The sequence below is a fragment of the Vigna angularis genome, chromosome 1 (assembly GCF_016808095.1).
Source record: "Vigna angularis cultivar LongXiaoDou No.4 chromosome 1, ASM1680809v1, whole genome shotgun sequence".
NCBI lineage: Eukaryota > Viridiplantae > Streptophyta > Magnoliopsida > Fabales > Fabaceae > Vigna > Vigna angularis.
Window position 1 is genome coordinate 4185126 of NC_068970.1, and position 18628 is coordinate 4203753.

An 18628-nucleotide genomic window follows, 5' to 3' on the forward strand; every position below is an offset into this window, starting at 1 on the left:
GGATGCAATTATTTAAGAAATATTGTTAATGTTTTAGTACAGGGTAAAAACCATGAAAGTCAACACTTTGCATTTCGATTTACTTGTTAGAAGACAAGGATGATAACAACTCTAAATTCTCCGACCTTATAAATATCGAACCGTTCTGAGTTGTTACTCGCCACTTGTTCGAGATGGCTGTTTCTCCAGTTAGATATCGTTCCACCCTCGCATGCTCCTTCTGCTGCCTTTTCTTTCTGGCACTTTGCTCCCCTCTCACCGCCGCCACAGACTTCGCCGGTTCAGCCTGCCTCGGGGTCTCCCCCAGCCAGTTCGCCGGCTCACTCACCCAAGTCATCACCGCCATCAAACAACTCGCGTCCATTCTCTCACGCTTCTCTATGCCATTCGCAGACTTCCGCCTCGCCACTGCCGTCGCCGACTGCCTCGACTTGTTCGACATCTCCTCCGACGTTCTCTCCTGGGCCCTCTCCGCCTCTCAGAACCCCAAAGGTATAAAATCTAAACACTCTTGTAAATCACACTACCAAGGTTGCTACCAATGAAAACTTGTTGGAGAAGATTATAAGAATTTAAGGTTGTTACAGGGAAGCATAACAGCACGGGGAACCTGAGCTCCGATTTGAGGACATGGCTAAGTGCGGTACTTTCGCATCCACAAACTTGCATGGATGGATTCGAAGGGACGAACGGCATTGTGAAGAGTTTGGTATCCGCTGGCATCGGCGAAGTGGTATCGCTGGTGGAGCAGCTTCTTGCGCAGGTGGTGCCAGTAAACGATGAATTTGAAGCCAGCCAGGAGCAATTTCCTTCGTGGATTAAACCCAGGGAAAGGAAACTTCTGCAATCGATTGGAGTGACTCCTGATATTGTGGTAGCTTTGGATGGGAGTGGGAACTACGCTAGGATCATGGATGCGGTCCTCGCGGCACCTGATTATAGCATGAAACGGTTTGTGATTTACATAAAGAAAGGTGTTTATTTTGAGAACGTGGAGATCAAGAAGAAGAAATGGAACATCATGATGATTGGAGATGGAATGGGCGCCACCGTGATCTCCGGTAACCGGAGTTTCATCGACGGTTGGACCACCTTCCGCTCATCTACATTCGGTAAGTTTGCCATTGATCACCACTCTCACTCTCATGCTACTCTTTTCTTCCTCTTTTTCACATTTCTCTTTCTTTTACTAATGTTTACTGTTCATAGGTTCATTTTATCAAGAGAAAATTTACTTTGATATAATTTTTACCCTCATTTAACATATTATTTATCATTTTCCTATTATAAAAATTATGACAAAGAGTGTAGTATCAACGAACCATTACCCTTTCATGAACAATAGTTTTAAATAATGAAAACAGGTAAAAGAAGGTAAATTTTTAAAAAAAAATGGCCATGGATTATGATGCAAAATTTGAATACTTGCATTGAATTTCGGTGGAATCTCCATTTTGAACATTTTGGTTGCCTGGAAATTGGGGGAACTGTTCACGGTACTTTTGTTTTTGTCGTTAGCGGATGCAGGCTCATTTTTTTAAAATAAAAAATAGAAAATATCTTTTTTTTTAATTTGAATTAATAATTATTTAATTATGGTTTAACAGGCTAGCGCTTATATATATATAAGAATTTTTATTTCATTACTAATCTTTTTGACATTGTTTCTTAAATTATATGTTTGTTATACAAAATGGATGTATACATTCTTAATATTTGATTCTATAAAGTTTTAAGATTTATATGTTATTTTTATTTTGTAAACTACTGTTTGGTGCATTTTCATGTAAAATAAAAGGACCAATAGAACAAAGAATTTTTTTAATGAAAATTTTTAAAACTTCACGGGATTGATTTAAATACTCGCATCTTAAAAATCTCTTATTGACTTTTAAAAATTACAAACATGGTTGATAGTTGTTCTTTCTAAAACTTTAGCGTTTCTAATAAAATGAATATTCTAAATTTGTGAAAGATGAACGTTAAATGCTTGCATCAAATGTCTCAGTCAGTCACTAATGCGAAGCGTTTCAAATTTTTTTACGTGTGTTTATATGGGAGTTGATAGGTCGAAACCCATTAGTTTCTACTTCCATCCTACAATCATTTTATTAATATTTTATTCAATAATTTAATTTATATTTAAATTAAATAATTTAATTTAATATTTTATTATCATATATATTGTAAAGATGTAAGAGAAATAATATGCTGGTGTAAAAATAGTTTTCTCCTTATATATATTTTAGCTGGCAATTCATTTATAGCTTTATATTGAAAGGTGATGCGACAAAGAAAAAAAGAAAAAGAAAAAAGAAAAGCAATTGGCACACGAGGGACCACTTACATTATACACTTTATTTATTTAATATTATTTTTCATTAGGAAAATATCTTTTTCACAATTTTTTTTACTACCTTTTTAATAATCAATAGTAATGTGTGATTGATCCATTTCAAATATACAAACCAATAAAGTAAAGACACATTATTTTTGTCAAAATGTTATTAAAATATCACGATGTTTTTCATAGATACGTAAAAAGAGTATAGACTGTGTCACCTTCTTTTTGACCTGTACAATGCCTTAACCTTTTAAAATTGTTTTTCCAATTCTGAATCGAGACAAAAAAAAATAGTAATAAAGTTATTTTGAAGAGAAGATGGTCCTAGGTTAATAATACCTGGCTTTGATATCTTAATTTTTTTAAGGTTTGCAAAAACTAACGAGATCAATGCGAATCATTAAATACGTGTTGATCACTTTTTTTACACAAAACATTTATGAGTGTTCAAGTGAATGCAAAAAGCTAACTCCTTCTGAATCAGCACAGACATGAATGCAATTGTTCTGTTTTTAGGAACAGTCACTTCTGAACCAACAAACACACAAGATTGGAAGTATCATTTCGACATTTAACGACCTTAAACAGTAAGTAGGGCCTTAGTATTTAATCACACCAGCTACTAACAATCCAGTATGCAACTAACTCATAATTAACATTAAATGAGCTCGTTTACACAATTAAAATTCTCAATAAACCCATCTTATTAACTGACTGAAACGTTCAACTAAATTCAGTCTGGTACTAAAAATGTGTGTGCAGCTGTGAGTGGCAGAGGGTTCATAGCAAGAGACGTTTCCTTTCAGAACACGGCAGGGCCTGAGAAGCACCAAGCAGTGGCGCTGAGATCAGACTCGGATCTCTCTGTGTTCTACCGATGTGGGATTTTCGGTTTCCAAGACAGCCTATACACCCACACCATGCGCCAATTCTTCAGAGAATGCAGAATAACAGGCACGGTGGACTTCATCTTCGGCGACGCCACCGCCGTCTTCCAGAACTGCTTAATACAACCGAAGAAGGGTTTGCCAAATCAGAAGAACACGATCACAGCACACGGTAGAAAAGACCCAAATGAGCCAACGGGTTTCTCATTCCAGTTCTGCAACATCACTGCAGATTCCGACCTTGCACCCGTCGTCAACACCACTCAAACGTATCTGGGCAGACCCTGGAAGAGTTACTCACGAACCGTTTTCATGCAATCGTTCATGAGTGAGGTGATAAGGGCAGAGGGGTGGTTGGAGTGGAATGGAGACTTTGCTTTGGACACATTGTATTATGCAGAGTACCTGAACACTGGGGCAGGTGCTGGCGTGGCGAACCGTGTGAAATGGACAGGGTACCATGCATTCAATGATTCAAGCCAGGTGAGTAACTTCACGGTGGCTCAGTTTATTGAGGGGAATCTCTGGTTGCCTTCCACTGGAGTAACCTACACTGCTGCATTCAAAGCTTAACGCAACACTGCCATGCTTTCTTACTCTTGTACTTAGAATCTATTCATGTGGTTCTTTATGGTTTATATCAGAGAAAAAATATAGGTGTCAAGAAAACAAGTTAATGGGGTATGGGTCCGTCTTCAGTTCAATTAATTAGGACTTTATTACTGTTAATGATTTGAATTTTGTGAACGGGATGGAGGCAGTCTTGTGTTCAATTGCACAACAGTGCAGCACATGCAGCTTCACCTAAGTTTTAATGGAGGTGTCATGTAATAATGTTGATTAATTTATTATAGATGATAACGATCATTTTTATTATAATATTTTTAGTATTGACGCACTTCTTTAAGATGATACCTTTTTACTTAATTATTAATTAACACGAATTATCTGTCATCAACTTTTGTGAATGCTAGATTTATCAGTGATTAGATAATTCTGTCATTACTAGTGAATAGTTATTAAGAATAGAGTTTTTTCGCTTCCAAAATATCAAACACTTACTTCATCACTGTATTTAAACAAGTAGTTGCTCCGTCTTAATCTCCAACAAACAAAATGAAGCAATACAACTAACTTTTGGCTCTGGGGTTGCACAAGATAAAGGTAACCATTTCTTGAAAGTTGAAGTCATGAGATAAAGCATGAAGGTTTCGTTGTCGTTGTCATTCTATTTATCAGTTACCGTCAAATAGTCTGATAGTACTTCACTAATAGCAGTGACCCACTCTTGGTTTCTGACTACTCTGGGAGTTGGAAGATGTTACGGAAACTCTGCAATTAAAGTATTGAAACTGTTATTCTCGAAGTGGAACTGTCAACGTACAAAGGTCCCTTCAATTAGAACTTAATGTCCACCAACCCTTTCATTATTTTCACCGCTATCCACAAAAAAACAAAACAGAATGACCCAAAATAGAGGCAATGTCTTCATGTCTTAGAGCATTCTCTTTCACCGACACGTGTTTCAGTGTTTCTACATCAACTTCATAGATAACCATCACTCTAAACCAAATGACGGTTCCTTTTCGGGTATTTCTCATTCTTACTTCCCATCGTTCTCTCCAATGCCAATAATACCCTGTTGGTCTGCGAGTAAAAACAAAAGAGATGACCCAACCTAAGCAGAAATATTGGAAAATTAATATGGCAGACGTTAGTTTTTGTGCACCACATGAATCCCCTTTGGCCTCAAGCCGATTTTCATGTTACCATGTTTGAAAAGGTAGTCCAATTGTCTACCCTCTTTTTGTTAAAGGTTAAAAAATCCAAGTCCGTGCTATTTTTTTAATTCTAATTTCTATTCCATGCTCACCAACTGCCTTATTTATCACGAGCCAAAAACTGAAACTCTTCATCTCCAAATTACAATGTTATCAGCCTCTCTCTTCTCACTGTTTGTGTAATAGTAATTTCATGGCAATTCCTAAACTTTTCCTCCTTCTTTTGGCATACTTCTTCTCACATGCCATAGCTGTTAAGTCCTCCAATGCTTTCACAATCCCAACATTCCATGCAAACCACTCTTCCTTAAATAGAACAAACTTATTTCATGAAGTCAGCTTCGGTTCCTCTAAGCTTTCCATCTCAATAAACATAAATCCAAACATCATCAACACCCTCCTTCAGTCCCTCCAAGCAGCAATATCTGATGCCACAAAACTATCTGATCTATTAAACAATGCAGGACACTCAAGCATCATAGAGAACAAAATAGGAGCAGTCCAAGACTGTAGAGAACTTCAACAATCCACCTTAGCTTCCTTAGAACGATCGCTATCAGGAATCCGTTCCCAAGACTCCAGAAAAGTAGTTGATGCAAGAACCTACCTCAGTGCAGCCCTCACCAACAAAGGCACGTGTCTGGAGAGCTTAGATTCTGCTTCGGGTACCCTTAAGCCAGTTCTGGTGAATTCTGTGATAAACTCTTACAAGCATGTCAGTGACTCTCTCTCAATGCTCCCTAAGCCTGAGAAGAAGGCTTCCCAAGGACACAAGAACCGGCGTTTGTTGTGGTTGTCAAGGGCAAACCATCGCCTCTTGGAAGGCAATGATGGGGTGCTTGTTGTAGCTGCAGATGGAACGGGGAAGTTTAGCACCATCACCGAGGCTATCAACTTTGCTCCAAACAACAGCGTTGGTAGGACAGTAATCTATGTCAAAGAAGGGACTTACGAGGAAAATGTTGAAATCCCAAGTTATAAGACCAATATTGTTCTGCTTGGCGATGGAAAGGATGTAACTTTTATCACTGGCAGCAGAAGTGTCATTGATGGCTGGACCACTTTCAGATCTGCAACTCTGGGTAAACCCTTTATGGATGGAACTATTAATACGCCTGATATGCTGTACATTATAACTCTTATGAATTCATCACTGACTAATTTGTTTTAGTTTCAGTTAATTAAGATACACTTTTACCATGAGAGCTTTTATACTGTAAAGCCTTTTCAATGACAAGAATATCGAACTCTGTTAAGTTCATAGGTACTTGTAGAAAAGTGGGAGCTTCCGAAAATAATTGAGGCGCATGGCTTTATTTTAAATAAAGAAAAACCTATTAGACAGTTGTTTAGGTGTTATTAGTGTTACTTAATATAATCTTGTGATAAAACTTTACATTAAAGATCAATATAGATTACCAACATAAAATGGAAGTTGCATGACCATTGTCTCTTTGTTTTTCAGCGGTCTCTGGAGAGGGTTTTCTTGCACGTGATATTGCTTTTGAGAACAAGGCAGGGCCAGAGAAGCATCAAGCAGTTGCCTTGAGAGTGAATGCAGACTTCACTGCATTCTACAGGTGTGCCATGTATGGTTACCAAGACACTCTCTATGTTCACTCCTTTAGACAGTTCTACAGAGAGTGTGACATTTTTGGGACCATAGATTACATATTTGGGAATGCAGCGGTGGTTTTTCAAGCATGCAACATCGTGTCTAGAATGCCAATGGCAGGCCAATTCACTGTCATTACTGCACAGTCCAGAGATTCCCCTGATGAGGACACTGGCATTTCAATCCAAAACTGCTCCATTCTAGCTACCACAGACTTGTATTCCGATTCTGGTAGTGTGAAAAGCTACCTAGGAAGACCATGGAGGGTTTATTCTCGTACCGTGTATCTTGAGTCCTACATTGATGCATTTATTGAGGCAGAGGGGTGGACCCAGTGGTCTAATGATGAAGGCTTGGACACTTTGTATTATGGAGAGTATGCCAACTATGGGCCTGGTTCAGGGACAGATAACAGAGTAGATTGGGCTGGGTACCACTTAATGGATTACGACAGTGCCTACAATTTCTCAGTTTCGGAATTTATCATTGGTGACGCTTGGCTTGGGTCTACATCATTCCCTTATGACAATGGGATTTAATTTTTATTGACAGAGGGAGAATGTGTGTGAGATATTAAATAACATTTAGGCCTTTGCAAGTGTAAAATGAAAAAGGTGACATGTATTTGTATTATCTAAGTTCAATGTTTTATCATAAACGTCTTATATTGTATGAAAAAAGGTGCTTGAACCGAGCTGGCTGCTACGTGTGGTTTCTCTGCCTTATGTATGCCAAACAGCTAAAATTCAAATAAAATGAATGATTCTTAACAGAGTATTGACTCGTAATATTTTTTAAAAAAAATGCATTTTCAGTTTTGTTTTTAATTAATTTTGCTGAAGGTGGTACCCGATTAGATGTTTTATTTTTATTTTTAAAAAGGGGGTAAAAATTCACAGCCATTCCTTTGTGAGTGAGATGTTTTGTCCGAAATTTTGGGTGGGTTACAGAGGCAAACATGATCCTAGGATTGGAAAAGGATGTTGGATTTGTGTTACTGGTTTTGGGGAGATTCTAGTTTTAGGCATGGAGAAAGAAGAAAGGAGAGAAGGGGATTGAAAAGGGTATCTAAAATTGGCGGGGAAGAAGGTGGAAATGTGGAGAGGAGAGGAGAAAGTGCAGCATCACACGTTAATTGGAAGGTTGAGAGTGAAATGGAAAGAGCTGAAACGTTTCTCGTCCACTCTCGCATGCAGAGAAAAAACATTAAAGTTGGAAGCGATGAAACACAGACAAGGTGTAAAAAGGAGTCAGAGGCATAGCGTCCCTTGGATATCTTTCTACCTTTCTTCTCCGCGAGTGGTTTCAATTTGAAGCTAAGGCAGAGACCTGAAATCCTCTGCCTTAGAGAAACTCTCACAATGGCGTTTCAGGATTTTGACCTCATCTCAGAGCGGCGGAGAAACGAGAAAAAGCAGAAGATGAGGAAGAGGATCATGATAGGCGTGGTTTCTTCCATCGTCCTCGTTGGCATGATCGGCGCAGTTCTCTTCGTCGTGGTTAAGAATGATGACACTGGCCATGGCAATACCAATGGAAAGAGCACCAACAAGGCACGTACCAGCCATTCACCACCACAGGCTCAAGGTGGCTCGCCCAAGGAGCAGGTGGCGCACACGGAGAAGATAGTGAAAATGGTGTGCAGCTCCTCCGATTTCAAGGACAAGTGTGAAGAACCTCTGAGCAAGGCCATGGAGAATGACTCCAAACTCTCGGAACCCAAAGACCTTCTCAAGGCCTACGTGAAGCTTGCAGAGGAAGAGGTTTCCAAGGCCTTCAACAAGACCCTGTCGATGAAGTTCGACACTGAACAAGAAAAAGGAGCGTTCGAGGATTGCAAGAAGCTGTTTGAGGATGCCAAGGATGACATCGCAACCACCATCTCTGAACTATCCAAAACCGAGCTCAAGAATATCACTGAAAAGAGTCCTGATCTGAACTCCTGGCTCAGTGCTGTCATCTCCTTCCAACAGACCTGCATAGATGGCTTCCCTGCAGGAAACATCAAGAGTGAACTTGGAAATCTCATGAACGATTCCAAGCAATTCATCAGCAACTCCCTTGCCATTGTCTCTCAGCTCGCATCGACTCTTTCTACATTGGAAACAGCTGCCGCCTCATCACACGGCCGATCCTTGCTGTCTCAGTTCTCCAACTCCCCAGCTGCTTCTCTCGACGAAACCGATGGCTTTCCCTCTTGGATCCACAACGATGACCGCAGGATCTTGAAGGCCGTCGATAACAAACCTCCACCTAATGTCACCGTGGCAAAAGACGGCAGTGCAAACTTCAAAAGCATCTCCGAAGCTTTGAATGCTGTCCCTGCAAAGTTTGAAGGACGGTAAACAAACCACCTTCTCTCGCCAACTCCTTACTTGTACGACGTTTTCATGCTTCCCGGTATATATAATTCAAGCTGCTGTGAAAAATGCAGGTATGTGATTTACGTCAAAGAAGGAATATACGACGAGACAGTGAAGGTTACAAAGAAAATGCAAAACATAACCATGTACGGCGATGGATCCCAAAAGACAATCGTCACTGGCAACAAAAACTTCAGGGACGGAGTCAGGACTTTCCTCACCGCAAGTTTTGGTATGCATGTGCATGTCACTGTTATTATATTAAGATGGATGAGTAATTACTAATTAAGAAGCATATTATGTTGGTTAGTTTAACATGTTTGGGTAAATGCAAATGCAGTGGTGGAGGGAGATGGATTCATAGGCATGGCAATGGGATTCAGAAACACGGCAGGACCCGATGGGCATCAAGCAGTGGCGGCAAGAGTGCAGGCAGATCGTGCAGTGTTTGCGAACTGTCGTTTCGAGGGGTACCAAGACACTCTATACACCCAAGCACACAGACAATTCTACAGGAGTTGCATCGTGACCGGAACAATCGACTTCATCTTCGGTGATGCGGCAGTGGTGCTCCAGAACTGCATCCTGATCATTAGGAAGCCAAACGACAACCAGCAGAACATGGTGACAGCTCAAGGGAGAGAGGACAAGCAGCAAGCGACTGGAATTGTGCTGCAGAAGTGTACAATCAAAGCCGATGACGCACTGATCCCAGTGAAGGACAAGATCAGAAGCTACCTGGGAAGGCCATGGAAGCAGTACTCAAGAACCATTGTGATGGAGTCAGAAATAGGTGACGTGATTCACCCAGATGGATGGACAGCTTGGGAAGGTGATTTCGCTCTGAAAACATTGTACTATGCTGAGTATGGGAACACAGGAGCTGGTGCCTCCACCAGCGCCAGGGTGAAGTGGCCCGGTTGCCAAGTTATCAGCAAGGAACAAGCTACGCAGTTCACTCCTGGCACTTTCTTGAGAGGCACATGGCTTCAGAGCACAGGAGTGCCATCTACGCAAGGCTTGTACAACAATTAAACCTTTCCTTCCAAATTCATACCAATTCCTGTTCTTTAGGCACACTGGAAAATAAACCTCATGGTGTTCCTCGTTTTGATCAATTGTAATCTTTTTTTTATTCTTTTATTTTTTATTTTTACTTCTCTTTCTTAATTTTTAAAAACATTATTTAATCTTAATTTGTAATCTTCCACTAACTACAGCGGTTGGAACAACTTGCCATAAAATTCTGTCACCAAAAAATAGAAGAAACCATATTATATTTCTTGTTAATAAAAAATTTCATTCTCGACCACTCTCCAATGTCTACTTAGCTCCTAGGATTCAACAATTTACGGACATTAAAATTTACTAAAAAATGTATAAATAAAATTATGAGAAGAATGGTGATAGCAAAAGGAAATATTTATTATCTCGAGAATTTAAGTTTTCAATATATGATTTATAAGTTTAAGTGAAAAAAAAAATGATAAACGATATTCAATTCTCAAATCTAACGAGAAATAGTAGATAAAATCATTTATTACCGAAAAACGAAATAATAATACCATTATTAAAGAGAAAAACCAATGATACTTCACTACTTAAAAGTACTAACTACGTAATAAAAAACTATGGAAAAATATTGATTCAAATAAAATAATTAAATGATAATATTTATACATTTAAATATTAATATAAAAAATAATCACCAATAATATATATATATATATATATATATATATATATATATATATATATATATATATCATTTTAAAAAAATGTGGTAAGTCTCTTTCTGGCTGTCAGTTATGAGATAAATTAAAATTACATATTCCGTTAACAAATTTTAAATTTATAGTTCATTTAAATATTTTTAGATGTTGAAACAAATTTTAAGATGATAAGTTTGTAATTGATTAAATTTAGTTTTTATCTCAGCTCATTCTATTAAAGAGTAACTAAGGAATAAAAAACAAATTATGCAAAGTGGTAAAGTTCTCCTGGTTTTGTTGAAAAAACCAACATATGGGTAGACTGAAGTTCAATAAACGTTTAATATTTGTGTTGAAGACTATGAAAGTATGTCTTTTGTAGGTCTTTTTAATTTTCTCCACTATCTCACTTTGATTCAGTTAAGGTAACAAAAATATTACATATGTATATATATTTACCTCATTTATTAAAATCATTATAATTACCTCTACTGATCACATTATTAAGTAATTACTAAAATAACTTCATTTAAAGAAAAAAAAAATTTACCCTCCTTGTTCCTTGGGTTACTGATAAAAGGAGATTTTTATAAAAGGTTAATGATTCTTTTATTTTATACAAAAATAATTTATGAACTAACAAAAAACTAATAAACTACTTCCATTCATCTCAATTGATGCCTCTCATGAAGTCTTTTATATATTTTTTTCATTCACTTCTCGTTTTTGTAAACTTTATAACTGTGATTATTTGTTTTATCTCATAAACATTATATGTTTGTAATTTTCTCATAACCATTTGTTCTTTCATATTTGCCTAGTAAATGCATGTTATATATATATATATATATATATATATATATATATATATATATATATATATATATATGTATATATATATATATATAAATATATATTCACTTTATACATACTCTTTTGTTGTGTAAACTTGTTTTATCGTAGTAACATTACCATCATTAATTTTTTTAGAGTCAATAAAATATTTTTAGGTGTTACTTGAATTTTAATCATATCAACAAATATTGTTTTTTCACCAGGATATTTAACTTACCAGTTTCCACATATCACTTGCAATACCTACCCATCATCGTTACAAAATGGTTTATCCCTTAACTTGAAAGGACACTCACATTTTCGGATGTCATATGTAATAAGCTGTACATCGAGTTTGTATTTTCTATATTTTTCACCTCTTTCACATCTTAGCAACACAAATGTTTTCCTTCCAAGTTGACCCATAACTTTATTCGATCTTATAATCATCACAACAAATCATAGATCATATGCAATCTCTTTCACCTACTCAGTTAAGTTTTTACGAGAAAAATATATTTTATTTGTTGCAAAATTATTTGTCAAATATCTCTGGACAATCTCATTTGTAAAAGACAGATAATATTTTTTTATTTATATTATAATCACTTATAACATAAAATTCATCGCTCAGATTTATAACAATCTAAAAGCATATAACAAATTTTTAATAAACTTAAAAAAACATCAAAATAATAATACTTAAAACTGTCTAAAAAATTATTTAAATTTTTCATATGAATTTTAAATACCAAATATTTTTAATAAATTAAAAAAATTCCTACAACTTATTTTATAAAAAAATTCTTATGAATTTTTAATTCTTTTACATCACACAAAAAAGAAAATAAAAAAATTAAACATTTATAATAAAATTATAAAATTATATTCGAAAAAACATATATCGAATATCGAAATTTAAATGATCTCCGTCAAATCTTGAAATATAATTTTCTCTCTAGAATTTGAAAATCCAATAAAGAAAAAATAAGATTTGAGAATTATTCGGATTTCGATATGAGATACATGTTTTTCTATTCTTGGATGTCGAAATTTGATCGAATTTTTACATCATATAAAGGACAAATTAGATTTTGATATCCATTTACCTCTTTAACGGAGTTTAATATCCTTTTGGTCTTCATCAAAATTTAAAATTCAAAATTCGATTAAGTGTGGTAAGATTTGTGATGAATTTATACATCAATTTGACGTGAAAAACTTATTGCTCTCAAACTCCAATGACAATCAACAACTAGACTATCTTCTTAAAACACTTCTCAACGAAGAATCTCTCTGAAAAACCACCACAAAACCGAGGTGCAAGGGAGAGAAATTTAAAAACTTCCACGTTCATTAAATAAAGTTCAGTCAACCACTTAATTGGGTAAGAAAAAAATACTTCTCACCAACTTCATTAATGACAAGGGTATTTGTGAAAATTAAGATTGCAGGGTGAAACCCTTGAAATATATATACTGTAGGATGAAACGTCCTATCATTAATCTGAAATTAGTATAAGATCTGCAAGACGAGCTTGATAATTTTCTCTAATTTGTATGTATTGGTCATTCAATAATTTCTTATCCAATTTTTACCCGCTGGAGGATTTTGAACAAAGACTTGGTTAGATACAAATTTAGCAATTAAGTAAAAGTAAATTGCATCATACATGTTCCATTCTTAATTCATGACCTTGTTCACTTAAATGGATTTGGAAGAGAGTAATTCAGGGGATTTGAAAGGATTTGAAAATAATTTTTTTTTATTTATTTGAGTGAATTTTGAAGTAAATGAGACTAAATTTGGAAGTAAATTATTTTAATGTGTCACGTCAATCAAATCTTACATTAATTCTTACAAACTTTACTTCCAAATTCATTCTCAGTTACCTCCAAATTCATTTAAATAAACAACAACAAAAATTATCTTCAAATCTCCTCAATTACTCTTTCTCAAATTTCTTGAAGTGAACAAGACTAAATATTAGTTTTTAGAATGGATATTTAATAGTGAGAAATCAAGCCTGCGTTTTTTCACTTAGTTTTTTATATAATGGTTTTAACGAATAATTTAATTTAATCATTAGATTTTTTTTATAAAATTAAGGCTAATTTATCTTTTCACATTGATAATAATTTTATTAAAATATACGTGAGATGAGTTGTTAGTGTGATAATCATTCAAATAATTACGGTCGTTACCTGACATTTGTAAGGCCATAGGAAGAAACCATTTTCAAATATATATATATATATATATATATATATATATATATATATATATATATATATATATATATATATATATATACGTATATTATTTGTATGTGTACACATAGACACCACACAATTCGGGTCATATAACAGTGATACAAAATTAGCGCAGTGTGCAATTCAAGCACCCTTTAATATGGTGACTTAAAAATCAAAATTTGAAGACTACAGATAACAAAAACAAGAGATTAAACACATTATGTAAAAAATTAAAAAGAGAGGGGAAATCGCTGTGTCGTTTACAAGATAAAATTTTGGACAAGTGAATAAAATGGGTCCCCTGATGCATTTTGATACAGTTAAAGCCTTATCGAGATTATATTTGAAAAAAAGAAGAAAAAAAAGGATGATTCAATTTCCTATCTAAAATTATGCACGAGGAGAGAGACAACCAATTATAATTTCATTATTTTTGCATTTTTTTTCTCAGTTTTCTCAACTTAAACAATGCGAATATGGGATATATGTCACTTAAGTAATCCCCTGTATCTAACTAATTAAATTTGCCTAATTTCTTTGTGGGCAGTTATTTCAAGGTATAACAGTGTGTTGCTAGGAATACTATAATCAGGAATGCTATTTCTTGAGATAGGATGAATTTTAATAATCCCAGAAAAATATTATTTAAAATTAAAAAATATCATATAATAATGGAAGTTTTATAATTGTATTTGGGAAACAACCTACGGTATTGTCTTGAATGTTAGGGTTGAAGACCGTAGGCCCGTTTTATGTCATCAAGGTCCTTACAACCGTGCCTTGCGTGGTTCTTCTTTCACCCTTCCTTTTCATTCTGTTGGGGTTTTCTATCAGATTCCCCAAATTTTTCTTGTGTGTGCCGCTTTCACTAGATTTTGTTCAACATGACTCAAGATCTCGAGATGAAGGATCGCTCAACGCCTTCCAACTCCGTTTCTTTACCTGCTCCGTCTACTCTGCAGCGTCAGTATTTTTTCTTCCTCTGTTCCGATTTCGCAGTTCTATAAAGCCATTTTAGTTTTTCATTTTTTTGCTTTGGTTTCGCTCGCAGATTTGAAGGAGATAGCGTCGCTTATCGAGACCGGTTCGTACACGAAGGAAGTTCGTAGAATTGCTCGTGCTGTTCGCCTTACAATTGCGTTGAGGCGTAAATTAACAGCGTCGATTATCTCGTCTTTTCTTGATCACGTCCTCACTACTGGTTCTGAAGCTCATGCAAAATTGTCTGCGCATCTTCCCAAGGTGACCTTCAAGTTAGATTTAGGGTTGTTCCTGTTGAAAAGGACTTACATATTTTGTTCTTATTAACCTAATTTGAATTATGAGTAGTCTTTTTTGGTTCATTTAATTCAAATTCTAAATTATGATGCCGGCAAATGATTTAACTGGATAGTGGATGTGGGTCAATGAGTGTATTTCAATGATTTTTGGAGTCATAATGTCCGCACTGCATGTGTAGGAGGATGATCACGAGATGGAAGTGGATGCCGCAACATCTGCAATTCAAACCCCAGCTAAACACTTGTTGCCCGAGCTAGAAATCTACTGTTACCTGCTCGTACTACTTTTTCTGATTGATAAAAAAAAATACAATGAGGTCAGTCCCCCTTTTTCAACTTTTCGAATTGACAACTGAAACTGATTATATACTGCTGTTTTTACTACCTCTTTAGGCCAAAGCTTGTTCCTCAGCTAGCATCGTTTGGCTGAAGAACACAAACAGGAGGACTGTTGATGTTATTGCATCCAGACTGTATTTTTACTATTCATATAGTTATGAGCTTACGGGAGATCTTGCTGAAATCCGTGGGTGAGTTAAGTGCTAATTTATCTAATACTTGAGAGATGTTGAAGACTGAATTGTATTTTTAAGTAATTTTGATTTTGGAATTTGTTTTCAGCAACCTCCTTGCATTGCACCGAATTGCCACCCTGCGCCATGACGAGTTGGGCCAGGTATGTTTTCACTTTAGGTTTTTTACGTAAGGGCTTATGATCCTTACTAAAGTTCAGTAGTTGTTGTAACAACAAAATCAACCAAGAACAAATTTGATAGTTATTATAGATTCTCAATCAATATGCACAGTGATATGCCAGTAATTAGGGTTTGTTGGTTTTTTGTTTTAATTCTGTTGTTCCCTGCTTAAACTGATCAGTCACGCAATTTATGCCAAATGCTTATGATCCTTGATATAGTTCAGTAGTTGTTGTCACAACAAACTCAACCAATCACATTTCATAGTTATTATAGATTCTCAATTGCACAGTGATATGTATGTAATTAGGGTTTTTAGTTTTTTCTTTTTAAAATTTTGTTGTATTTAATCATGTACATACAATGAATGTTCCCTGCATAAACTGATTAGTCACACAATTTATGCAAAGTGTTTTATTTTAAACTTATCTGTTAACTATTGATTCATTGAAGGAAACACTTCTTAATTTGCTGCTCCGCAACTACCTTCACTACAATCTATATGATCAGGCAGAAAAGTTGAGGTCTAAGGCTCCTCGATTTGAAGCGCATTCAAACCAACAGGTACGGTGGTTCTGTTATTCTAACCATCTAAGTTTTGATGTTTTTTATTTCAATTTGGGCAGACAAACCTATCTATTATACAGTGCTCGTCAGTGTTGTGATAAAGACCTTGTGGAGGTCCTCAATAATGGTGTTATTGTTGTTTATGTAGTCTAATTTATTGTTAAATATTTTTCTTATCCTTTTTGAGATTTTCCTTCACTTATCCACATTTGTGGTACACCGTTTCAGTTCTGTCGCTACCTCTTCTACCTTGGGAAAATTCGGACAATTCAATTGGAGTATACAGATGCAAAAGAGTCTCTCCTGCAGGCTGCCCGGAAAGCTCCAGTTGCTGCACGGGGTTTTCGAATTCAATGTAACAAGTGGGCTGTGATAGTTCGGTTACTGTTGGGAGAAATACCTGAGCGCACTGTCTTTATGCAGAAAGGAATGGAAAAAGCTTTAAGGCCTTACTTTGAGCTTACAAATGTAAGTCTACATTATTATCCTATGTTTATCATGATAATAACACTGTAGGCTGGTTCTGATATCATTATGATTAGTTGGCTCGTTTTCCCTCTCTTTTTTAATCATTACAAGTAAATTTTCTGTAGTTGAATTATAAATTCACTCCACAAGAACTGTTCAGTTTTACATATTCTGAACTCTATTGTTATCTCAAAACTTTATTATTTTCATATCCATAATAAGGTTATTATATATAAATATATATATATATATATATATATATATTTTTTTTTTTTTCTTTCTTTTGTGATATTGTTAGCTTATGTTGTAAAAATTTCAGGCTGTACGGATTGGAGACTTGGAACTGTTTAGGAATATTGCAGACAAGTTTGCCACTACCTTCACTGCAGATAGAACCCATAATTTGATTGTTCGATTGCGCCATAATGTTATCAGAACTGGTTTACGTAACATCAGCATCTCCTATTCTCGCATTTCTCTGGCTGATGTTGCTAAAAAGCTGAGGTTGAACTCTCCGAATCCTGTTGCTGATGCTGAGAGCATTGTAGCAAAGGCTATTCGTGATGGTGCAATTGATGCTACATTGGATCATGCCAACGGGTGGATGGTGTCCAAGGAAACTGGAGATATTTACTCCACAAATGAGCCTCAGTTGGCCTTTAATTCTCGAATTGCATTCTGTCTTAACATGCACAATGAGGCAGTACGAGCACTTCGTTTTCCACCAAACACACACAAAGAGAAGGAGAGTGCTGAAAAAAGAAGAGAGAGACAACAACAGGAGCAGGAGCTGGCTAAGCATATTGCAGAAGAGGATGACGACGATTTCTGAGAAATATCTTTTCTCACCCTACCAAATGCTACCAGGGCACCTTCCTGTCCAACCTCTGCCGATGTTTTCTTTTGAAGAACTTCCCTTATCCTTTCCTTCTCTAGAGGTGAATCTTTTAATTTTCAATGTGGAAGATATCTGAAAGTCAGTTTAACACATTAAAAATATGTTCTATTTGTATTTACATCCATTGTGACTGCTATGTTTTGTTTCTTATCCGGAGAATTATGTTTAGGAGCTGAAGAAAAAATCAATTGTTAGTTATCATATCAATTCTTTAAGAAGTTATGATTGGAAACTGTTGCTCTGAAGGATGTATTAATTATATTTTGACAATCTAGTTTTCTATCAATAATGTTTTATTTTCTAGGGTCCTCGAACACATTAGAGCTTTTTGTTAAAACATGAGGAATTGCAAGAAAGGAAAGGAGGGGTGGCGTATAACTTTTCTCTTTGGTATAATTTTTTCCTTTGGGTGTTACAAAGGAGATCTAAAACCTGGTGTGGAAGAGTCCGAGGGGTAGACTAAGGTGTTGGGCTTTAGGAAAACATTCCTTTAAAGAGCTACAGGGCTCTGGATCCTCTAAAGATTCTAATCTGCGAAGATCAAATCGATTCCTTCAGTTCAGAAAACACGTTTCTTTTTTATCTTAATTATGTATTTTAATATGTAAAACAACAGTTTACGGCTATGATCATGTCATGTGCAATTGTTAGCCACTCCCGATTGGATTGAATGAAATTGTGCAAGTAACGCTGCATTTGATCCATGGCTGTCACTTCACCTTAAATACAAGGGCATATGTTTTTTGCCACATACGCTTATCAACTTGTTTCTCTCTATTAACATGGTGGTTTATATGTGATGCTACAGTGCATAACAAAATCAAGTGATTCGTGTAGATCATGTGATTGAAACCTGCTGTGCAATTGTATTAGGTTCTTTTCTCTCTTTAAATCAGTTTATTTTATTTTCTTTTCTCTATCCTGTTCTG

At 35.7% G+C, this 18628-nt stretch overlaps 4 protein-coding genes across 4 annotated transcripts; all 4 read left to right on the top strand.

Annotated features, from left to right (window-relative positions):
* Positions 1-4110, top strand: LOC108323761 (pectinesterase/pectinesterase inhibitor PPE8B). Its single transcript, XM_017556487.2, has 3 exons — positions 1-492; positions 588-1112; positions 3107-4110. The coding sequence occupies exons 1-3, from the start codon at positions 174-176 to the stop codon at positions 3802-3804; spliced, it is 1542 nt and encodes a 513-aa protein (XP_017411976.1). The 5' UTR covers positions 1-173; the 3' UTR covers positions 3805-4110.
* An 886-nt stretch (positions 4111-4996) lies between these two features.
* On the top strand, positions 4997-7399 carry LOC108332083 (probable pectinesterase/pectinesterase inhibitor 12). Its single transcript, XM_017567193.2, has 2 exons — positions 4997-6094; positions 6478-7399. The coding sequence occupies exons 1-2, from the start codon at positions 5206-5208 to the stop codon at positions 7164-7166; spliced, it is 1578 nt and encodes a 525-aa protein (XP_017422682.1). The 5' UTR covers positions 4997-5205; the 3' UTR covers positions 7167-7399.
* A 116-nt stretch (positions 7400-7515) lies between these two features.
* Positions 7516-10233, top strand: LOC108340310 (putative pectinesterase/pectinesterase inhibitor 45). Its single transcript, XM_017577600.2, has 3 exons — positions 7516-8968; positions 9062-9222; positions 9331-10233. Exons 1-3 carry the CDS (start codon positions 7989-7991, stop codon positions 10023-10025), a joined length of 1836 nt encoding a protein of 611 aa, XP_017433089.1. The 5' UTR covers positions 7516-7988; the 3' UTR covers positions 10026-10233.
* A 4256-nt stretch (positions 10234-14489) lies between these two features.
* On the top strand, positions 14490-17945 carry LOC108323383 (probable 26S proteasome non-ATPase regulatory subunit 3). Its single transcript, XM_052871796.1, has 8 exons — positions 14490-14754; positions 14843-15033; positions 15251-15388; positions 15465-15601; positions 15693-15747; positions 16220-16330; positions 16562-16801; positions 17121-17945. The coding sequence occupies exons 1-8, from the start codon at positions 14676-14678 to the stop codon at positions 17631-17633; spliced, it is 1464 nt and encodes a 487-aa protein (XP_052727756.1). The 5' UTR covers positions 14490-14675; the 3' UTR covers positions 17634-17945.
* The last annotated feature ends 683 nt before the right edge of the window (positions 17946-18628 follow it).